The sequence below is a fragment of the Nelumbo lutea genome, chromosome 8, assembly GCF_056320005.1.
Source record: "Nelumbo lutea isolate HS-2025 chromosome 8, American lotus-T2T, whole genome shotgun sequence".
Lineage (NCBI taxonomy): Eukaryota > Viridiplantae > Streptophyta > Magnoliopsida > Proteales > Nelumbonaceae > Nelumbo > Nelumbo lutea.
The window spans coordinates 14953483-14977746 of record NC_142691.1 but is presented as its reverse complement, the minus strand read 5'-3'; the positions used below and the strand labels follow the sequence as shown (position 1 = coordinate 14977746).

The 24264-nt window shown below is 37.3% G+C and overlaps 4 protein-coding genes across 4 annotated transcripts; 3 read left to right on the top strand and 1 right to left on the bottom strand.

Moving 5' to 3' along the window:
• The first annotated feature begins 84 nt into the window (after positions 1 to 84).
• Positions 85 to 1788, top strand: LOC148842934 (peroxidase superfamily protein). The gene is made up of 4 exons (XM_088959697.1): positions 85 to 358; positions 630 to 809; positions 904 to 1066; positions 1151 to 1788. Exons 1-4 carry the CDS (start codon positions 152 to 154, stop codon positions 1570 to 1572), a joined length of 972 nt encoding a protein of 323 aa, XP_088815823.1. The 5' UTR covers positions 85 to 151; the 3' UTR covers positions 1573 to 1788.
• Positions 1789 to 7419: 5631 nt separating this feature from the next.
• On the top strand, positions 7420 to 12368 carry LOC148842933 (heme oxygenase 1, chloroplastic-like). The gene is made up of 4 exons (XM_088957822.1): positions 7420 to 8204; positions 11058 to 11281; positions 11826 to 11933; positions 12038 to 12368. Exons 1-4 carry the CDS (start codon positions 7769 to 7771, stop codon positions 12128 to 12130), a joined length of 861 nt encoding a protein of 286 aa, XP_088813948.1. The 5' UTR covers positions 7420 to 7768; the 3' UTR covers positions 12131 to 12368.
• Positions 12369 to 17048: 4680 nt separating this feature from the next.
• LOC148842932 (embryo-specific protein ATS3A-like) lies at positions 17049 to 18921 on the top strand. The gene is made up of 3 exons (XM_088958851.1): positions 17049 to 18076; positions 18175 to 18282; positions 18449 to 18921. Exons 1-3 carry the CDS (start codon positions 17876 to 17878, stop codon positions 18713 to 18715), a joined length of 576 nt encoding a protein of 191 aa, XP_088814977.1. The 5' UTR covers positions 17049 to 17875; the 3' UTR covers positions 18716 to 18921.
• A 1881-nt stretch (positions 18922 to 20802) lies between these two features.
• On the bottom strand, positions 20803 to 23907 carry LOC148842931 (protein BUNDLE SHEATH DEFECTIVE 2, chloroplastic-like). Its single transcript, XM_088958641.1, has 5 exons — positions 23516 to 23907; positions 23318 to 23415; positions 23014 to 23077; positions 21654 to 21750; positions 20803 to 21049 (listed from the first exon to the last, which is right to left on the bottom strand). The coding sequence occupies exons 1-5, from the start codon at positions 23571 to 23573 to the stop codon at positions 20971 to 20973; spliced, it is 396 nt and encodes a 131-aa protein (XP_088814767.1). The 5' UTR covers positions 23574 to 23907; the 3' UTR covers positions 20803 to 20970.
• Positions 23908 to 24264: the final 357 nt, after the last annotated feature.

The window sequence follows — 24264 nt, the reverse complement described above, 5'->3', positions numbered from 1 at the left end:
AGACCAATATTGAATGAAATAAAGAAGATAAAGGAGGTTAAGTGACCAAGCAAGCTGATCAGTATAAATACTAGATCGATAGAGTTGTTGGTAATGAGGTATCAGGCCAAGACTCAAAGAGAGAAAAGCTGCAAGTACGTAATTAGAGCAAATGACACTCATCGTTTTGGTTTCTGTAACGATTTTGTTTATGGGTTTGTCAGCCCAAGGCCAAGGAGGCTTGAAAGCAGACTTTTATTCTTCCACTTGCCCAAGGGCTGAGGCCATAGTTAGGTCCACTGTTGAAACACATTTTAACAGGGATCCCACCACTGCAGCTGGCTTGCTAAGGCTACACTTCCATGATTGTTTTGTTCAGGTTCTCTCTCTCTCTCTCTCTACTTGCCATTGGGGAGGAATATATAGTAAGTTGATTATTGTTTTCATGCACTTAAACCATGAATATTCACACACTAAACTTTTGAGATTGACCCAGTCAGTGGCAGTGGGGCAGATGGTTCTATCTGGTTGGACCAACTGCAGGGCAAGCACTGATAATTAGCCGGTCCAACCTACAAGTGTAGATGTTATATATAATATGCTAAGGCTAAAGCTATACGAATTAATTAAATGATGTATGCTTTGCACAGGGCTGCGATGGATCAGTTTTGATCACGGGGGCTTCTGCAGAGAGGAACGCATTGCCAAATCTGGGGTTGAGAGGCTTTGAAGTCATTGATGATGCAAAGACACAACTGGAGGCCCTGTGCCCTGATGTGGTCTCCTGCGCTGATATACTGGCGTTAGCTGCTCGTGATGCTGTCGACTTGGTAAAACAGCAACTCGTCTCTCTCTCTCTCTGGTCAAGAGATTCTACCCCTATAGAAATTGCTAATTAAAGGGTTGTTCTTGTTACATATGTAGAGCGATGGTCCAAGTTGGTCAGTACCGACGGGAAGAAGAGATGGTAGGATCTCTTCTTCATCTGAAGCTGCCAATTTACCATCTCCGGCCGATCCCATTGCTACCCAGAGGCAGAAGTTTGCTACTAAAGGCTTAGACGATCATGATCTTGTCACTCTAGTTGGTACAACTCTCCCTCTCTCTCTCTCTCTGTCAATCCTTTTATGTGTACGTACCACGTTAATTGATATATAATCTATATGCACAGGAGGACATACAATTGGACAAACTGATTGTTTGTTTTTCCGGTACCGTCTGTACAATTTCACGGCGACCGGCAATGCAGACCCAACCATAAACCAGGCATTCTTAGCGCAACTACAAGCCTTGTGTCCCCAGAACGGCGATGGCTCCAAGCGTGTAGCACTGGACAAAGACAGCCAGACCAAATTCGACGTTAGTTTCTTCAAGAACGTGCAGGATGGCAATGGAGTACTAGAGTCGGACCAGAGGCTTTGGGGGGATGCTGCAACACGTACCATCGTGCAAAAGTATGCAGGGAACATAAGAGGATTGCTGGGGTTGAGATTTGATTTTGAGTTTCCGAAAGCTATGATCAAGATGAGTAGCATCGAAGTGAAGACTGGAACCCAAGGAGAGATCAGGAAAACTTGCTCCAAGTTCAACTGATCCAAGTAAAAGCTATGAAATGGTGTTAAAAGAGTAGCCTTCTGGGTGTTGAGTCTTTGCTTAGAATGTAAAGAATACTATGTATCAGTAGAAGTTTAGCTCAAGCTTACTGATTATATATAGTTGAAACTTGAATGGGAATGGAGACATGGGTGAAAAGATTTTATCCCAATTTTAAGCCATATTTACTAGATAAAAATTTCAATAGAGAAAGAATGTGCTGAGTATTCTTCTGTTCTTTCACTTGGTAGATGAGAACCTTTTTGATCTGTCTCATGCATGGCACCTTGTAAGATTATTTTCACTTGGGACCTGCCAACTTCAACCAATTGACCTAAACCTGAGCTTTTGTACCAGTCGGGCACTTGGGCTTTCTTTCTTTTTGGGCTCCCAATAAGCACTCAGGCTGGGCTGGGCCACAGCTTGAGTCTGTAAATTGGGTTGGCCTCAAACCTGAACTAACTCACTCTACTATTGCACAAGATGACAAATGCTTCCAAAGTAATAACATAGATTCTATTATGGTAATTATGCAATTCTCTGCAATCATCATAACATCCTTGATTCCTTTACCACTCTATTGATCAAAATTCGTTGATAATATCGCAAAGAATGTAACTCAACACAGATATAACCTAATCTGCAATCAGATTCTTAATTACAAATCCCCGGTGTCAAGTATAAACCTCAAAGGAAATGGGTAGTCGGAAATCTTGTATGTGGATATGGTTGCTATCAAAGTGGAATTAGGGACAAAATATGGCCGGCTTGATCCGGCCCTCAAAATACTGATTCATGCTTCTTCAAATACACTGATATTACTTTAGAAAGTGCTTATTTATTTTTCTGAGTAGCCAAACGTACTAATGGTTATAGATAAAATAGGCATTCTTTGTATCACATATTTTCCTAGAGAAAAAGAAGAGGAAAATAGTCTCATGCTGATCCTCAATAAAGCACATATATGTTCTGGCTAAAGTGGCCTGTTTGGCTGAACAACTTGAGATGATTTTGGGAGAATCTTCTAAATTGAAACGGATTTTTTCATGATTAAAGTATTGAATATAGTAAATCTAAATATCGTAATATATTTTGCAACTTCTATTTCCTTTATCGATTGTGGGCACTGTTTCTTCTTGGACAATTTTTATTTCATTATTAATAATAGTTAATTTTCGCCAAGCAAGCGTTTTTGGCCTAGTGGTATGATTCTCGCCTAGGGTGCCAAAGGTGCCGAGTTCAATTCTCGGAATGCCCCTTTGAATGTATTAGCGTCTCTTTTTTTCCATCATTGAACGTCGCCATTGTCTTTAAAATATTCCAAACTGAAATATTTTATTTTAACTTATTTTGTACAGATAGTCATAGACGGTGGAATGTTTATTTCAAATTGAAGGCAAGACTTTTTTTCTGCTTTTTTATTTTTATTTTCAACCTCAATGAAAGCATCATTCCCACCAACTTGGATGAGACCATCACTTTCATCAGTGGCGAAAAAAATGTAAGGAAAAAATAAAAATAAAAATAAAAAAACAAGAAAGAAAGAAATTGATGGGATCACAGAGACGAATTGATTGGATGTCTGGACTGGTCGGTCGAATTGTAGCGCCACTCACTTTCAGGAATAAATATTAATATACTTAAATCAGGCGGTCCATATTCCATTACCGATCTCTTGTTAACGTGGGATTTGGGAATCCGGTCTGGTATTGGTGTTTACCCATTTCTTCACTCCATTGGGTTGCTCAGCTGGAGCAGTGGGCGTGCCTTGTACGGTTTTGGTTGCAACTTGCATGGATTTATACACAATTATTCAGGTTTCTTGTTCTTCTTCTTCCACTAGTTTTACTGTGGTCTCTGTCTTATTTAACACCACTTGGGTTTCTTAATAAAGATCGGGTCTCCCTTCTTTTTCAACTCACTCTAATCCCTGTTGACTTGATTAGGCCTTCCCATCAGGGTACAAATCCGGATTCTCAGCCAACCTCATAGTATTTTGAACATATATTGAGAACATCTTTAATATTTGATTTGATTTTATCATTCATGAGAAGATGCTCCAAATGCAGGGTTGTGATGTAAAGGATCCACTCAAAACATTAAGGACATCAACAGTCCCCTTGTACAACAAAAAGAATGAGAACTTAAAGGGGGTATAACAACAAAAGATACAAAAGATCGCTTACATCCAGCAAATCTAGCCATTATACGTGCAATTTTTTACATAATCAGTTCTATTTACGTAAACGATTTTAGGATCTATTTGGTTCACAGTTAGAATCAGGATTGGAACCACAACTGGAATGATCTATTCCCATAATCTGTTTGATTCAGACAGAAATGGGAATTGAAATCAGTAGAAATGGGATTTCATTCCAAAGAGAGGGGGAGGGAATAGTCATTCCCTCAAATAGGAAAAGGCCATTCCATTAATGGGATTCCAATTCCACCTAACCAAACAGTTGGAATCGGAATCCGATTTCAAACCCTTATTCCAGTGAACCAAATGGGGTCTTAATTCTTAAAAAAAAAAAATAAATAAAAGAGATGAGATACTGAATATAAAAGGGCTTGTTCACTCCCATGGTTCCTTTGATCTTACCAAGAACAATTAAAGCATCTGAAAAGAGAATAGCTCGTGAAATTCCAACTGAAAGTAACTTCCTTAAACCCCTGATGATTGCCTAGAGTGCAGATTCTCAGTTATCTTATCTGGTTGTGAAATACAAATGGGTTCAAATGTTTGTTGTTTCTCTAATCATGATAGCTTCTCTATTGGACTAGATTTTTCTGTAATCCCATTGTTGACAATGATTTCACGTGCCCATTCCTCAAACTCTAAATGGTGGTTATTGCTTAAGGGATCAATCCATTTTCTAGTTTGATCATGTCCTAAAAATCAAGAGGTGATAAAGAATGGCTGGTTTTTATTCATTTTTTAACTTTATCCTACTTTACACTTGATTATACAATTGGAGTGATCTCTTCTATTTGAGTACTTTTTCTTGATCTATGTATCCCAAGGACTGAAGGCGCCTTGCCTCACTATTTTTGCCAAAAAAGTTTTTTTTTTTGCTCCAAATCCTAATTTTTAGTATAAAAGTTTAAAACTAAAATAAAATATATTATTAATGTTATATGCAAAAATCATTAATTATTTTCAATATAAGTATATAATTAATATTAGTATGCATATTACACACATATATACATATATGTGCTGATTAATTCAACCCATTTGATTGAACTAGTGATCCATGACTCAGGGAAAAATGGTTCTACCTCCAGTCTAATTCTCTGAACACTAGTATTTATATATATATATATATATATATATATATATATATATGTTTACAAATTAAATTTTTAATTTATTTTATAATCAAAATTGCAACAAAAATATATCTAAAGTTTTATGATATATTTGTTAATGTATTATAACATGTATGTATACACATATGTAAGGTTTTAAACCAAATGTATAAAATATCCACTATGTATATTGTATACATAAACAATTTCTGGCTGGCTGGACCTAGGCCTTGATAGATGCCCGGGCTAGAGTGACCTGGGCAGGGCAAGAAGGTCATACATGATCATCCCTACTTAAAAGTGTTATATCTATCTATATATCTATCGACATATAGGGTGTTAATGGGGTTGGGTTTGGTCCAATTTGATCCGGTTCAATATGAGTCCATTTCAGATGGACCAGGTCCAATCCAATATGATAAATACTTTGGACTGATACAATTTGATGTCTGGACCATCTAATCTCTTCAAATTGGTTTTATTTTAGATTGGTTCCAACCTAGATCTAGTCCATTGACATCTGCATTTTTATCTTCTATCAATGGATTGGATATTGGTTCAATTTGGCCCAAACCAATATAAAACCATTATGGATAGACAATGTCCAATCCAATCCAATAAATACTTTGGACCTAAGTCTGGACTGGTCCAATTCAATATGTCTTATTGGTCTGTTCAATCCATCCAAATTGATTTTGATTTGGACAAGGTCCAACTCTAAACTAATCCCTTAGCACCCCTATGTGTGTCCATGTACGTGTGTGTGTCTAAAAGTGAACATGGGGCAATTTAATTTGATATGAGCACATTAAAGGTGATTCAATTTGACATGCCTATATCAACGGGTGATTTAATTTTATATATGTGGTATTGATGGAAACATGAAAAAGGTTTTATTATTTGGGGTAGGGTGCAAATGGATGATAGGTCATAGGTATTTGTTGATATTCAAAATTGAATAGGATCTTATCATACTTTTTTAAAAGAGTATCAAAAGAGTGGTTATTCCCACTCAAATAGAAGCATTCTTCTTTAGACATTTATCTACCATTCTCAAATTAAAAAAAAAAAAAAAAAACGAGCTTCAAATGGTAGTTACTTCTACTTTAAATAAGATTAATAGTAATTAATTCTACTAAATAAAAAAAAACCAATTCAAATTATGTAGGATCAATAAAATAGGTTATTATTAGGGTGGCAATTTTTACTCTACCCGATGGGGCACCCACCCCCACCCCTACCTGCCCTGATTGGGTGGCCTTTTTCACTTGAATGATGGATTTTGGGTGGGGATGGCTTTTGGGATTTTACAAGTTGTACAGGTATGGGTAGGGTTATCATATTAGGCTAAAGCTGACACTCCCCAACTTGCATATTGTTTGGGTGGAAATGGGTTTTGAATTTTACGTGTATAATAATTGATATTTTATGTGTTTTTTTAATGTTTTAAAAATCGATTTAAAATCAAAACCGTTATGACCACCAGCTTTTGGGTTGACTGTTTAAATAGGCGACCCATTTTAACAAAAAAATTAAAATATAAAACAGCAAAAGATTATTGAACATGTTAAATGAGTTAACAGTTTAATCACTTGGGTCAATGAATCATTGACCAATTCAAACATTTTTGCTTAGGGATCAGGTTTGGGGTAAAACAGAACCGTCTGAGCGGTTCTTGTGCTGGTCAGGCCAGGTAAATGACAATTTGAAAACATTGTATTTTTTACACGTCTTAATCAAATAATTAAAAATTTTGCTATTTATTCATATTATTTTACTTATTTACTATTTAAATATAACAAACAATAATAAAAAATCAGATACTGATTTTAAACCTAACCTGCTTTACCTTTTAATGAAGGAAAAGAAGAGTAAGATGGGACTTTTTTGCATTTTTACGTATAAGAAAGGTTTGGATTGATAAAATCCAAGCTGTTATAACTTACAAGTTTTGAGTTTTGAGATGGGTATAAGGCTTTAGAATTTACAAATCCTCCAAAAACCTGCTCCGTTGCCTTACTCCCTAATTATTATTTTTAAATATAATTTGATTTAAATCTCTTAAATTAAATAAAAATTATTTTAAAAATATCAAATAAAAATTCGAAAAACAACGGATAGGCCTAATTTAGTTAACTAAAAAATTAACTAAATTTATAATATAGATAATAAGTGCCAAAATAATTGATCAGTATACCTGTCCGTACTTAATACGGATGGTCATGCTCTGGCTTTCTTTGAATTGGGTCGTCTTCCGACTGCCACGTAGAATAAATTTATACCATTCCTGACAGGTGTCCAGTTGAGACAACTTATTATTATTTTGGCCTACGCTTATCCGATGGTCCATGACGACCCTCCCTTCTCCCCCGCCCGTACCGTGGGACCCAGCGAGACCATGGGAAGAAAGAAACAGGCCACTATGCGATAAGTGCCCACATGGAATTTTACTGAATAAATGGAACAAAATCATGGGGGGCTCGTGTCATCATGGGTATTATATTATGCAGATCCCAATCTAACGAGCAGAGAACCGAGGAGTTTTATCATTTATGATATTACTTTGTATCATAATCCAGACTAATAAGAGAGGAAAGTGTGAAGCAAAAAAAAATAAGAGAGAATAGTGCGTTGATTGCAACGTTTAAACAGAAGATCGGGAAGAAATCCAAAGAGAAAGCCTGTTCACTGAATACTTTATTTCTCATTTCTCGTTTATCCCTTCGTCTTCAAGTTGAGAGAGTAAGTGAACTTGGACATTGAAGACAAACACGTCTCCTCTCTCTCTCTGGTTTCTGTTCCTTGCTCATATAGATAGCTAAAAGTCTTTGTTTATTTGATTTCGTGAGCACCCAGAATATCTCTCCTAATCCGAATCTCTCCCATGGCTTATGCAATACGCATATCTCAATCTCAGCCCTTTTTGAATGAAACCCATTTGAGAGCCGGGAGAGTTCAGACCAGTTTCGCGCCTGTTTCTCTCAAGAACACCTTTTTTCAATCCAAGGTTCTAAGTCGGAGGAGCTGTGGTCGTGGGCGAGCAAAGATGCCCTTTAAGAGTGTTGTTGTTTCCGCAACCACGGCTGAGAAGCCGAAAAAACGATACCCGGGAGAGACGAAGGGATTTGTGGAGGAAATGCGGTTTGTCGCCATGAAATTGCATACCAAGGATCAAGCAAAAGAAGGAGAGAAGGAGCCGGAGGGTAAGCCCATAGCCAAATGGGCACCTTCCATCGAAGGGTATCTCAGGTTTCTTGTGGATAGCAAATTCGTTTATGATACGCTGGAGTCCATCGTACAGAAGGCTGCATATCCTTCATGTAAGCTGTATAACTGTTTTCCTGGAATTTGCTGAGTGACCCATCTCTTATTTTCGATTAATCTGTATTGAGTGTGTATGCTTTTAGATTGGCTCTGACATCTGACTGCATAACTGGGTTTTGTCTGGAGTGTTAAGAGAGATCGTTTTGGGCTAACTGCGATTCCTGTTGGCGCCTTTTACAGAATTCTTTTGTATGTACTTCACTTGTTTATAAAATATATTTAGAGTTCTGGGTTTTGCTCAAGTCATGGTTAATGGATTGAGGTCTGGTGTTGTTGTCCATTAGCAATTTTAGTATTTCATAGGTCAACATATGACAGACGTTTCGACCAGCTGTTGGATTGCTTATTGGAATATTCTTCCTTTCGTTTCCTTTTTTGCAACTATCCCTGTTTTGCTCTTCTTCTTTTCATTTCTCTTCAGTTTTCAAATATTAGATACTTTTTTTCTCTATTTTGTCCTCCTCTCTTTTTATTACGCATTGATAGGTGCTTGGTACTTTTGGATTTTGAGTTTAGATTTTTTTTTTTCATTTATTGCACAGAGAGAAAGGAAGATAATTGAATCTGAATATATGGAAAAACATTATTTTATCGTGGCTATATTAATAATGAATTTGATGGCGAGCAGCTTGTTGTAGCGTATCAGTGCTGAATCTCTTTTCCTGGTAGTTTGTAGCTCGTTGTGGCAGTTGTTTCAATAAGTTATATTAATTTTGCTGTGTTTTCAGTGTAGATGTGTTACAAAATGGTCTAAACTTTCTTGTGGCCTATACAACAAATTTTTATTACAGAATAGGTGTTTACTTGTTCAGGACGTTTTTGAGGGCTTGTGGAGTAAGATCTTGGCGGGGAAGGTAGATATGTCTAGGCCATGGTGGCTACGGTCTTTATTCTTGATTGTGATGTTATAACAAGGTCAGAAGGGTCATTTGCTGATGCTTGGGCCTCAAAGCTCGTGTACGGTGTACTGCCTGCATACTTCTTTCTCTTCTCTGTATGACGTTTTTGTTTAAGATATTGAATTGCAAAATGAAAATAGATACATCAGCCCACGTACAAAAAAGCTGTATGAAACTCCCTCAAATAGTTTTATGATTGGTACGACATATTTGGAGCTTGTCTTTGTTCTCAAAAATGTAAGAATTTCTTTTACCCCAGGTGGCCCAAATTATTGCAGCGGGGCAAATTCCCCAAAAAAGCTTGCCTCAGTTGCTGAGAGAACGAACATACCAGCTTCTGAATAATAAGACTCAACCGATTCTGGCATGCATCCACTTACCCCAGAGCTTTGAAAAATAACTGTCCAGTGCTAATAGCTGATGTTGCAATGCAAAAGAGGCAGTCTACAGATTCCAAACCTTAAAGCTTATAGCTGAAGCTGAAATGATATTTTATTATTAGAACAATAGATTTTTATGGAAACCCTCATATTGAAGACTGGTTGAAATTATTCTGTAGATGCATTCTCCGAATCCTGATGAATTGGTATACCTGATCCAACACATACCTCATACAACATACCCCTACTCATGCCCTGTTATGTTGGCATGGATGCTTCAGGTAGGCCAAAGGGTCTAAGTACTACAGTTTCTTTCAACTCTGGAATTTATACATTGATATGTGTAGACTAAATGGATTTAATATTTCAATGAAGGATTGGAAATGCATGAGTGCAGTTAGAACACATGGACAAAGGAAATGTTAAGTGAACAGAGAAAGCTCCATGGCAATTGTAAAACAATGGAGGAAATATATAGGCTTTGCATCAATGTTCATGGCTAATTTCCATATTTTGAAACCCTGAGAGAGAGAGAGAGAGAGTAAATGTTCAATGGGTAATTTGAGTGCACCTAGAAACCATTTCAACATAGCTTTTTAAGTTCATTGCTTGATTCAGAAATTTAGAGAGAACTGAAAGGATCTTCACATGATTTCGATTGACTTAGAGGAGGCAAATGATAGAGCCCTGAAGGAGATAATTGTGAGGCTTGCCAATAAGGTCAGAGGTTTCTGTATTATTTGGTAAAAGAAGCTCATTCAAATATGTGGTATCTTTGGTAGTTTGTTTTCTTGATACTGACAACTATGGCGGCATAAATACACGTGCATGTATGATGTAGCTAGAAGCTGTCATGTAGATTCCAAGGTTTAAGTATCAAGGGATTAGCAATTATCCTGTTTGTACAGCTTCTGAACATTTAGTCAAATATTAGCATAAGCAATCGGTAGTTTATCCAAAGGGTTGTAATTGGACATTTCCTTGACTCATTTTGGTCTCACAAGTTTGATAGTAGTTAATTTGCCTAGAACTCCAGTTGTTCAAAACACTTTTGGAATGAAAGTGCCAAATTAAGTTATCTTTACCTGGGTTTCATGAATGATTTTCCTGATTGTGAAGGTGCAGCTGGCTCATCTGGTAAGGTCATAATAGGTAGTTCCTACTAACCTGGGATTGAATCCCACATTCACCCTCCCCACCTCAATTTTTTCCTAACACTTTAGAGATCTGCAGAATAGATGGCTATAGTTGGGTTGCATCAATAAATTGTCTAGTTTAGAAGGATGACCTAGTATTAGCTTTGGTTCAGGTGAACTACGTCTCTAAAAAAAATTAATATTGGTAGCACGCCATTAACTACAAAATTCCATTTACAAGTTGCAACTTGCTTTACCTGGTAAGGCTGGGGGTGAATGATGCCGTCTGATCTATGTAGGGAATTTATCTCTTCAAGAAGATACTCCAGTTCTTGAAACTTGTTAAATTTAAGTACCATATATTTCTTGTGTCTCTAAGCCTTTTGATTCAACAATTTGTCACATAACTAAGCCTTCTTGATGCTTTGTTTCAGATGCCGAGTTCAGAAATACTGGTTTGGAAAGGTCCGAGAAATTAACCAAGGATTTGGAGTGGTTCAAGGGGCAAGGCCATATCATTCCAGAACCATCATCTCCTGGGGTATCTTATGCTCATTATCTTGAAGACTTATCAGAGAAGGATCCTCAAGCCTTCCTCTGTCACTTTTACAATATCTACTTTGCCCATTCTGCTGGGGGAAGGATGATTGGCAGAAAGGTAAGTCAAGAGAAAAGTATCAAGCATGCAGACATGTAGGCATGCCTCCCCATGAACACATGGAAGTTGAAATGGCTTTCCGAAATGGGTTGCTTGTTTCTCCCCGCTCCCACTTTCTATTTTTGCAATGTTTCAGCCCAGTGACCCTTTTCCACTTCATAAAGGGAGCCCTTTTTCTTCACCAATGCCATTAATAAAGTTCAAGGAATTAATAGCTATTATACGTTAGCAAAAGGTAAATGGAATGTCTGATGAGGCTGAATGTTTTGGATCTGTCATGTCACCACCCATCAATATGGCAGAAAAACTATCCAATTGCTGCATCTACAAGGAAAATAATTTTTTCCCATAATTGTCTTCCCCCTCCCTCCCACTTCCTTCCCCATTTAAAATTCTCTTGGGCCATTGTCAATAGTTCTTTTTTCATCTTTCTGTAAGTAAATGTACCATTTCAGAAAATAACTTTTAGCATCAATACTGGCCTTTTAACTAGATGAAAGATTATGTTCTTGTGCTAACTTTCTTTTTCATCCATTTTTTCTAGGTGGCCGAGAAGATACTTAATAACAAAGAGTTGGAGTTCTATAAGTGGGATGGTGAATTATCCGTGCTTTTGCAGAATGTGAGAGACAAACTCAACAAAGTTGCTGAGGCAAGTTTCTAGTTATAATGCTTCAGAATTTTTTTAATAGCAAACTGGACAAGTCAGAGAGAATTCTAATGCAATACATTTATGAATGTTTATGGTTTCACCAGAGCTGGTCTAGAGAAGAGAAGAACCATTGTTTGGAAGAAACGGAGAAATCGTTCAAGTACTCAGGGGAGATCCTTCGCTTGATATTGTCGTGATCTGCAAAGCTTTGTTGCATTTCTGCTATCCCCATATGATTATGTGTATGGAATATGATGGCGCAAGCTTTAACACTCTGTCTATATGCTTTTAACTTCCTCCTGTCAATTTTAGTTTGTGTAAGCAGGAAATCTACCCTTCTGTGCATTATATGTAGAACAATGAAATTGTAGATTTGATTCTCATGGCCATGAGGCACTGATAATAAGATGATAAATCATCTGTGTTTTATGAGCATTCATTTTTTATGGGATACATTATTATAGGCATAGATGTAGTGATTTCAATCATTTATCCAACCTGGGAACGTGTCTTGTCCTCTGGGGTTCTGTTGGCATAATTCATCAAGAGGAGCAATTGACCAAATTTTGCACACTTCTGGATGCAGTTTAAGCCTGTCTGACTGAAGCCAAATGTTCCCAAGCACAGGAAGTGAATTGTGATCTTGTAGCCCAACTCAGACCAAACCACAGTAAGTGAATCCTGTTTTGACATTCCTTTCTATTCAGTTCCATGCCCATGGTTAGGTTATAGGCCTTCAAATCATTTCTTGCTATGTCAACCTATGTCTTTTTTGATCCATCTCCGACTCTTTGACATCTATGCATAACCAAATGTGTCCTTGTAAGAGGGTGGTTCTATCAATTGGACCGGATTTGGTCCAATCTGATCTGGTCCAATTTGAGTCCATTAGATCCAATCCAATTTAATGAATATTTTGAACAAACTGATTTTAATTTAGATTGTTTCTAACCCAAACCTGGTCTGATGACACTTTCTTCTCTCAATGGATTGGATATTAATCCAACTCAATCCAATATAAATCCATAACAGATGGTCCAATCTTAAGTACTTTGGACCAAGTCTGGACTGGTTCAATTCAATATGTGTTATTGGTTTGTCCAATCCGTCTAAATGTCTAAATTGAGTTTGATTTGGAGGGGTCCAATCCAAAACCAGTCGACACCCCTACGGGCAGCAATGACCCATGAATTTGGTTTTGTATGTACCAATTGGCACAAGGTGCGTTCGGGTTTACCGGTTCAATTCAAACTGTTCTCTGTTCATTGGATCACCGGTTCATCACTATAATAGAAATTGCAATTGACTCAAAGCTAAACTCTAAGCCAAGAATCTTGCGCTTGGAGTCCTGGGTCCTGTTTACTCTGTAGTCTTTGAATTTGTGATTTAGTTTTCGCTTTGTGTGCTTCCTGGTTGTGCACTGATGTTGGCATTTTTCCTATGTTTGCACACCCTTTTTTCTTTTTTTTTAAGGAAATTTTCACTTTAATAGCGTGAACTTTGGGTAGTGTCAAGTCTGTATCCGAATTTTTAAATGTGTCACTGCATATTTTAACTTTCGAAAAGTGTCTGAATCAGTTCAGGTGTTTGAGATTTTGGACTGGGTATAACTCATGAGATTAACTTGAGAGGAAACCCTGAAAACTTAACTGTTTAAGAGATTATGGACTATGCTTTATTATAAATTCAAAACTAAGTTTCAAGTTTAAGGGGGCGGAAATTTTAAGTGTTCATCTTTTTCCTCTCGACACTGAACAGAGAAGCGACAATACTCCCCTTCCTCCGATCACTCTTCACCATCTCTCCTAACCATCTTTCTTCCTCATTTTGTCTTTCCTTGTCCCGTTTTCCCTCTCCACTCCCCTGTTCTTTTCGTCCCTTTTGCAGGGGCGGATTTAGACGAAACCAACAGGTTAGAACCACCTCCTTCCTATTTCATCTTCAACGACTGCCACCCCCTCTACTTAATTCAACATTCCGGTCTCCCAACCCCTCACTGGTCTCCCTCGTTCTTCATCTTCACCATTTGAGCAAGATCAAACATAACAGTCTCTTGTCATGAACTTTCCTTTTTCGGTTCCAAACAAAACCCAATAAACCTCTGATTGAAAGAGTTGACCGACATCGTTGTTCAGGAAGCCTGTTCGACATGAAGCAAAACTATATCTCCCCTTCCGCAACAGCTCATTTCAGGCCACAAACCAATTCAGGTAGCATCCATATTCTCACCTGTGACTTCCTATGGCTGTTAGAGGCGACAATGAAAGATCTATTGAGCCGATCTCTATAATTCTTTCATTGAGCCGATCTCTATAATACCCATGGTTAACAACTAATGGGGTTGCCTCATTTCTTTGTTTCACGTTTTGTTATCGTTTTTTTTTTTAATTTCAGTATTGCTATTGTGCTTCAAGGTTAATCTCATGAGTTGTACTCAGTTCAGAATCTCAAACATCTCAACCGTCCAGTCTAAAGGTAGAATAAAATGAACAATGTCTTCTTTTGAAGGGTAGTTTTAACATTTTCAATAGATAACTGATGGTTATTAACCCCCCAAGGGATTGATCCAGATGCAGAGTTTAACCACTGTGGATCTGTTACTTACGAAATGTTCACATCTCAGGTGGGTTGGGCTGGGTTTATGGTCAACCTGGGCCCATCTCTAAATTTTGGCTTGAAGGCCCAAGCTTGAACCAAGCCCGAGGTTAAGCTTGATCTTCCCAACCTGAGCCTAGCTCGCCCTGAAATTTGATGCACTCGGGTTGGGCTTGGGTTGGTCAATGAACCTACTCTAAAATTATATATATATATATATATATGTGGTATAAATGTATATAGTTGGGCTGGGTTTGGGTTACCTAAGGGCTAGGCCCAGTCCTGGCCCGAAAAATAAAAAAAAGTCTGATTTCTTGGGCCCGAACTCAATCCGAGGATTGAAAATCCAAGCACAGTTTGTATAAAATTCCGGATTGAGCTCGCCCAAGGAACACCACCACCGTGTATTAGGAACATCTCCCCATGAATGAAAAGAGAGAGATTCTTATGTCCTATGGATACGGATGTAGGGATAACTTGTGGGTAGCAGATCCGAGCCCTAATTTAAGAGATGAAGCGATTGAAGTTAGGAGGTTGTGGGCTCCTGCTTGAAGTTGGGTAAGTTGGGTAGATTACTGTATACTTAGAATATTTCATTATTTCATCATTTTAGTATTTTATCCACCGTAACACAAAGATTGCCTCTAGTAATGCTAATTGTTATATAATCCAGGAATATCTCTCATACATGCATGGAAAGATGTTCCCAATGTACAACTGGACTCCTATGCTTTTAGCGTGTGTATAGAGTTTTTATTTGCAGAAAATTCCATCACGTTTTGATAGACCCAAGCCAAGTGCAAATAAGGTTCTAGTCTGCATTTCGATTTTTTTGTCCTTCTCCCCTGTACTTGTAATAAGATCAGTTCCCTAACCAAGTCGATATTCAGCAATAAGGTTGGGATTGGTTTAAGTTGTGCAATCTAATTAAGACCTAAACCTATAGTGTAAAATATAATTACATGACATGGATAACCTTCAAGACTACATGTTTCTCATACTTCATGTGAGATTTACAAACAAATAAAAAAGTATTATCCAAACATCCCATGTGATAGGGTCGATTCTGGCTCTATTACCTACAAGGAACAAACACTGGAGGATTTGGGTCGGGACTGGTTCTACCCTGACATGGACCAGACTGGATCCAATGGCAGAAGCCTAGTTTCAACTTCATCAATTCTCTGGGGCAATGTTAATCACAGTTACTTAGTTACTTAGTCATAAAAGTAGAAAAGCTAAAGCTACCCAATACTCTCATCTGCTCCAAACTCCTTTGATCTAATCAAACCATCAATATATCTTTCTTTTTTTTGTATTGTCTTCATTTGGGTTTTAAATTTTAATGCATACGCTTGTCAAATTGCAATATACAGCCAAAGCTGTTAGATAAGTGGAGTAAATAAATAAATGTGAGGGAGGGTGACATCAACTTCCATATTGTACTGTCTCCTGAGAAAGTCGAGAACCCAAGATGAGTTTCAGTGTGAAACAGTTGGAAGTCTTAAATAAAAACTCAGATAGCCATGGCACATGATGAAATAGTATCAATAGCCCATAATTTCAGTACTCAGATGGGCCTACTGGGTCATGATACATCATTTTTTCCTTTTTTTATAAGAAAAATAAAATAAAATTACAATTAATCACACGGTTTATATGGTTTTAGATAAGTCATTCATGATTCATTGTCATTCATTCGCGACAGTGAATTGAGCCCATCAGTTGAATTAAAAGAAAAGAGGGTAGATCAGTATATGTTGATAAGTTTATGCAATGTAATGTGTAAACTTATTGTAAAAATTTTAGTAAATAGGTTGTAAACTATTATGGGAAATCTGGTTGCTCCTTTCTATAGTGCTTTTGTTCCTAAGGCTGTGTTTGGTTGTAGGTGTAATTTTATTTACATAAATATAAATGGAGGAAGTGCAAAAAAAAATGCAATTTCTCTTTTTTTTTTTTGTTTTGGGTTTTACTTTATTCTGATTCAAATCTTATTTTATTTCATTTGTACTTGTCAGGCAAAATAAGATAAAATTTGAAGCAAAAATATGTCTGAATTTACACTCAAATCATTTGCACTGCCACAGTTTTGCATCAGTGGAAATTTATTTGCATTGCAACCAAACACAGTCTATACATCGAAAAATGGATAGTATTGTATTAGGAGGGTTTTGCAAAAATGTGAATTCTCCCCAAAAGGGAATAATTCGATAATAGAGTGGTGAGTCTCTTACAAAGTCCTTATCAATGGATGCTCAACCCAAAAGATTATTCTTTCAAGAGGTATAAGGCAAAGAGACCCCCTATTTTCGTACACTCTTTGTTTTATGTAATGAATAATTGGCCCCCATAATGTCATAAAAGAATGAGGATCATGAAAAATAACCTAGGCATCAAAGCCTCCAAAGATGGGTCATTAGTGCCAATTTTGCAATTTGCAAATAATTACTCAAAAGCGACCATTTTGACATGTAATTAGATGAAAATGGAGGCATCAAGACAACTCCCAAATTACAACAAATCAACCATGGAATTTTCAAAAAATATGCATAGAAGACATCAGAGATTCCTTTCAAACATCATGAGAATTCCAATACAAGGAAAGGGTAATAAATACTTAGGGGCCCCAATTATTAGAGGAAGAGTGGCGAAGGTTATCTTCAAAATGAAAGATAAAAACTCCAAAGTTGGAGAAATAGTTTATTCTAATTAGGAACAATATTTCTGCTCCTAAAATCGATTCTTCCCCCAATTTATTTCACTAACTTTAGAATTCTAAAAGAAAATCTAATATAAATGGATAAATTGCAGAAAGATTTTTTTTTTTTTTTGGAAAAAAATTCTCTCTCCCATATTAGATGGAATAAAAATTGTAGGGAGATATGGGTTAAGGATTAGATTTTTCGCATTGTGGTCTGGACGTGAAGCCAACACACACTATGGAAGTATGGTTGATGTACAGTAGTGATTTTGCATTTTTCTGTATGCTGCCATCTTTGGAGACCGAATCTGCTCCTCACACTTGGCGCCTCATACACACACCTATCATTCATTGAGAACATCTCACGGTGGATGTGCATGTGAGGCGCTCATTTGTGAGGAGCCGATCCCATCACCCATCTTTGACGGAATATAATATTATTGCTGACAAGACGGTGGGCAAGACAGTCCAGTAAAGGTAAGGAAGGTTTTACATTTTTGATTAAATCTCTAGCGTTGATAACCGTGTGAGCCACGCCCTGCTCCAGCCTCCAGTGCTCCGCTCGGGGTAGTGCACATGAATCAAGTGTCTCTGTGCCTGGCCCGTCGCTAGTGGGTCAATGTCCTCGTCCTCGCACCCATAAATGCTTCCATTTCCACCAAGCGACACATCAGAATACCAGACTGATCGGTTTCCTTTCTCCGGGAAGATGGTCAAATCATTCTCCTTTCTCCCTTTCTTCTTCTTCCTCTTCATTATCGCCTCCTCACAAGCTAAATCCATCGTTCAACATCCCCAGCCCTCCAGCTCGTTCAAGATCCAGGACAACCAGAGCACCCACCAGGTAACTAATACCAAACTCGAAAGACCCTTTTGAGTTGAGTTTTCATCTCTTAATTTCCTTCCCCCTTTCTTCTCAACCTCAATTGTTTTTCCCCGCAGAATGTAAGGAGCTGTTCTTACACAGTGACCATAAGAACCAGCTGCTCCTCAACGTCATACACCCGAGATAGAATCAGTCTCGCGTTCGGGGACGCTTACGGTAACCAGGTCCGTACAGCCGATCAGCCTTCAATCCCTTAATTTTTACCTTTTCTTTTTGTTTTATCTCAAAAAAAAAAAGGAACTAAGATCAACCCAGTAAAGAAAACTTGATTCCTAATCATGGGTATATGTTTCCCTAGTCTGTTCTTAATGGGTAAAAATCATTGATCAGGTGTACGCGCCGAGGCTGGACGATCCATCGACGGGGACGTTCGAAAGGTGTTCGACGGATACGTACAAGATAAGCGGGCCATGCACCTACCAGATCTGTTATGTGTACCTGCTGAGGACGGGATATGATGGGTGGAAGCCGGAGTCCGTGAAGATCAGCAGCCCCTACATTAACACCGTCACGTTTTATTATAACACCTTCCTTCCCAACGGTGTTTGGTTCGGATTCAACCTCTGCAACGACCTATCGACCACTGCGGCGATGTGAGACAGTCAGAGAGCATACGATTTTTATTTATGTAATTTCTGGGTTTCTACTTTCTATGAGTAACTATTTTACACTGTTCGAGTTGTTGGGTACACTTATCTCCTCTGGTTTTCCACTTTTCGTCCCTTTTTTGCTTGGTGACGATGATGATGATGTAATTGATTGCCGAAATCCAAAATTGGGGTTTGCCTCTTTCTAATTTTCAATTTGTGGTTGGGTTGCTAACGTGATCTACGAGGAGACCTGCATTGAAAGAAAGGACGAGCTCCTTTGTCCAAAAGCAACTTTTAGCCTTTGGGTGGTAATGGTGGGGGGTGGTAACTGATAATGTGGAAACTGGAAACACGGGTATTTGATAAGAGTATTGACTATTTGACACATAAGCCTTCTGGCCTTCTGGGAAGGAAATATGAAACAAGAAGGAACGACGGGACGAGAAATAGCTGGTGAATGCAGCACCCAAAGTAATATGTTGCGACTGCGACCATGGTCTCAGCACTCCCTTGCGGCATAGTTGCGAGATCCCAATGATTAGGGTGGTGTTTGGAACCATGGTTTTTAAAACCGAACCGGTGATCGAACTGATCAGAGGTCTGGTTACTGGTCTGACCGTTTGATTCAAACGGCTGGCCTATTCTGATAAAAAAATTAAAAATTTTGAAAAATGATTAAAACTATTCGAATGGTTAATCAGCCGGTTCAGTGGTTTACTGATCAAAATCAATAATTTAAAAAAAATGGTTTTGAGAAAAAACGGGACCGGTTCCTGGTTTTTTCGGTCTGACCGTCTGATCCAGTCTGGTTTTGAAAACTATGTTTGGAACCGTGAGCGTTTTTTCAATATTATAGAATCACAAAAGCTGGTCTTTTATAATCACTTTTATTGTTTGGAAAGATTTCATTTAAATGTTTCATTGTTAAAATGAAAATGACATGATGCCTAATGGCACCTAGTTATAATAAATAATTTTATTATTATTTTTCTCGATTTTATAAATAATTCAAATAGAAAGAAAAGTTCTACCAAATACAAAGTGAATAAACGGAAGATTTACCAAAAACATAAGTGACAACTGACAACCTCCGAATAACATATTGTGAACTTGTGTCCAAATTTCAAGCATTTTCCTCTACTGTCGTGACTAGTGACCTTATCAGCCTACCGGCTGCGTCTAGACAAATCATATATTACTGGAGGGCCAGAAGCTGGGTGATTGTTTTTGAAGGTTATATGGTTTTGAGTGGTCGGTTTCCTTTTTCTTTACATTGTGATAATATTTGATTTTGATATAAAGTTTCAGTGGATAGAGCGTCTGTTTCCTAAGTAGAAAATCGTACCTTCGACCCCTACCTGGCGCGTTTTATTTTTTTCTTTCATTACAAATACCAAATGACGAGATTACGGGTTGTATTTGCAGTTTTTTCGTGTTGTTTTACTACCGCAAATACTAAACAGAAAGTCGTAGGTTCGACCCCTACCTGGCGCGTTTAATGTTTTTCCAATAAAAAAACGTTTAATTGTGTTACATTTTAGTGTATGAAACCTTTGTTGCAAATCCTGGAACTATTTCAGAATCAGAAGTGAGAGGAACATTTTCTCACCCTTATTTTGGAAGTGAGAAGAGGACCAGGAGAGAGATGGGCCATATGGCCGATGAACAATATGGCTACTTACTACTTAGCCTGTCAGAAGGGTCAATAAGTACATTGCATGTAATCTTGGGATGGCACCATAATCCTTAGCAAAGCTGTCAAAGGTTGGATGGCAACAGTTTACAGCAGCACAAATTAATTTGGCAGCTTTGGATTTTCTGAAAGGAGGTGTTATGCAGAGTCCGAGGCAATTGGTTGAGGCTGAATGAGTCACCTGACTCAATGTACATGTAAACATGTTTCATCCAGAGCCCGAGGCAACTCAGCCTACTCCAGCAACAGATGAGAGATTGAGAGTTCATGCATCGATACTAAGAGAACAATTTGTCTGCAGAGAAGGGCTAGTGGTTGCACTACTACTTCCGTTTATCAGAAACCATAATGAACTAAAATTAGAACCTAGCAGAATTCCCTTTGTTGATTTGAGAACTATATGGAGAAGATTAGGAAAACCAATTGCATATCATGAAAAGAAGGCAATTCCCAAAAATACAATACAGGGACCAACCTAAATGAATCATTGACTTTTATACCGGTTAAGTTCTTGCTGATTCATGACAACCAACACAGATTCAATTACCAAATCTGATTTGTACACATTCTTAATCATCAAAGCTGCTCATAAAGCCACCCACAAAGCCAGCTCCATTGCAGTTCCCACATAAAATATCCCTTTTTCCTCTGCAAGAAAAATTATTCAAAGCATCACATGAGTGCTATGATTAGCAGGAAATCATATCAATTTCCCCATTATGGTGAAAATTTGCCAGGTTGGAAGCCAGTTAATGACCAATGTACTTATGACAGTAGGATTACACTGTGGTAAGAAAATGGCAAAAAGTTGTCTGCCATGCCTTTCTGTAAATGTTTGCGATGGGAGAGGTGAGCGGCCCACCATTTAATGAAGTGTTACAAGGAAATCTTTCAGTCTATGTATCAGCATGATAGATAGCTAAAGCCATCCAATCAAGCAGATACATTCAGACAGAAAAGTTTGGCAACAGTCAAGAAGGAAAATTTTACATATCAGACGGTTACAACCATCTATGAAATTTTTATTTTTGACCTTTAAGATCACCTTGTTAACAGCAGTAATACATTTCTTTGGTACATCTGGCATGCTTGCGTTGATCAATTATATGCAATAGGTACATAGACAACCTCCTTACTTATTAAGACAAGAAGGTTTTTTATCCTTTAATTTCAATATAACAGTTGTTAAAATGATGAGTAACACTAATTACAATAGAGGTTGCAACAACTTCCAAATAGTTGATGGTAATACCTGCAGAGCCAACATAAACCCCCAGCTTTAAACTGGCCATTGAAGTGGTCAACAGAATTTACCCCAGTACCTTTGCATTGTGAACACAAAACTGCACCTATAGTTAAATGGAAAGGTATCAATTTCAGTTATCCAACATTATTTAAAAAATAAATAAAGAAAGAAAAGGAATAAAGTATGATCATCTTCAATGTGTGCTTTTTTCTTGCTCGAGTTATCTTTCAATGTATGTAAATAATGAAAGAAATATCTTTTCACTGAACAAATTAAGTTGCTTGTACTCCATGAAATCGATCAGGAACGTTTGCAGGAGCTAGTTTAATTGGCAGGATACACAAAGCACTTATTATGACAAACCCTAAGCCAGGAAGGATGAAAAAGATAATTCCATTTTAAAAAGAAATCCTGTGAAGAATGTAACTAGAAAACTAAGAAAATCTAGTTAGAGAGTCAGAAGAAGATGTACAAATTACATGCACTCCCATCAGCTGGCACAAAGACTCAACATTGGAGATTAGCATACAAATGAATGAATTAAAGGCAGAAGAAGAACAAGCTATATAGGATGAGAACATAAGCTAGATGTGGCTTATCTCAGATTTATCCCTATTTTTTTATTTGTTTTTATTTATTTTTGGGTGGATACAATACGTAGAGATTCCACACCTACATAGAAAATGTATTTGCTCAGGCAAGATGCTATGTGAATTAATGAGAAAAAACAAGGATTGGATATAACAATGTCCCATATCTACTAAACAATGTAGTTTACAATCATTTAGTAGTTATGGTAACCACATCCACTACCATTGCTTGGTGTAACGAGAAAATCTCAGGCTGACAAATGTGAGAACATGGCTTTGAGTCTGAGACTGAGAGCAGCCACTTTGTGCAAAAGAAATGCCAGAAGTTATGTCTGTATCCAATGCAAGCTATATGAGTTATTCCTGTTTCTATCCCACTGAATCAAACTTTTTGCTTACCATGGTGGTTAGATCCTACAATTACCAATGCCACAGATGGTACTCCAGAAGTAGAAACATTAAGATGTAATCTGATTCTTAATTGTAGTTCATGCAAGTTTCCTGTGAAAATGTATAACTAAAGCATATGCTTTAGAATTCATTTTCATGCCAAAATATAACAAGCATCCTCCAATTCTTCTAGGATTTGCATTTGGCATCACGTATTAACTCAATATCGATAAGCAGTTAACAGAAAAACAAATAGATACATAATCGAGAGGTCACCAAAAGAACTATCAAGAACATTATATAATTTCCATAGTGCAAAGAATACATGAGAATCAAATTTCGGGTAAAAACACAAACAACTATAACAAATTACTTAAACTGCTTACCATTTCCATCACAATCAGCACATAATAGGCTGTTTGATTTCGTGCTCTCATTACTGTCTGCAGCCTACCAAACAAATCATATAAATTAAGAAGAAAAAGAAAAAGAAAATCTGGTGATAACTGAAAGAAAGAACAGAAAAGAAAATTAAAAAAAAAAAAGAAACAAAGTGCAACACTATCTACATAATAACAGAAACAAAACACTCACAACTCCGAAACAATAATACCGAAGAAAATAAACCATGTGAAAACCACGAACTCACTAGAAAGAACAGAAAATAGAAAAAGAGGGAAAACCACGAACCTTGGCTTCAATAGATTGAAACCTATCAGTTTGAGAGTTTGGAAACACCTGGTCGACCCGAAGAACACTTCGACCACTAGATGCACCTATTAAAAGCCCTAAAAGATTCACAGATTTAAACACCAGAAGAGAAATTAATACTGATATAACACTTGTAGGTTTTGGGGGTAGGATTGAAAGGATAAAGTGAGGGAATACCTGGTTTATTTGGAGGCTTGAAGGTATTTACAGGTGAGAAATAGATAGCGTTCGCCATTTCAGAGTTTCTAAGTACTTTTGGTTACTCTTCAAGTGAATTACGAGCTTCCAGCATTTAGGTGGTGGTGGTGGCATCAGATAAGGCTCTCTCCCGCGTTTAGAGTTTGGACAAACTGGTGCAAAAATATTAAAATACCCCTTATTAGTATGTTCCATTGATGAAGACACATGAAAATACACTACTGTAATTTCTGTTAGAGACTATGGGTATTTCAGTAAATCGATATTATTCCAGGGAGGGGAGGAAGGAGAGAGTTAAATCCGGGGTCTCTGTCATCGAATTCTCTCTTCCTCTCACTCGAGATTTGCTCAGGGCCAGGGGTGCCCACCACGCCTATTTTTTAAACCGAACCGGTATTAATGGTTTCTGAAAAACCGTTAATCGAGGCCGTTCGATTAATCGGTTAATCGATTTAATTAACCGTTGGTTCGGCTACTCAAGTTTATAAAATATTGTATTTTAAATAAAAAATATTATTATATTATAAATATATACATTTATATAATGCATATTTATTAATTTATAATATATAAAAAATATAAAATATATATAATATATGTACTCATTGCTTCGGTTAACTATTCGTTTTCTATATTGGTTAAACAAAACTGAGTTGGTATCTTCAATTTTTTAAAAATATCAAATCAACTGATTCAGTTAATCGAATTTTTCGATTTAGTTTGGTTTT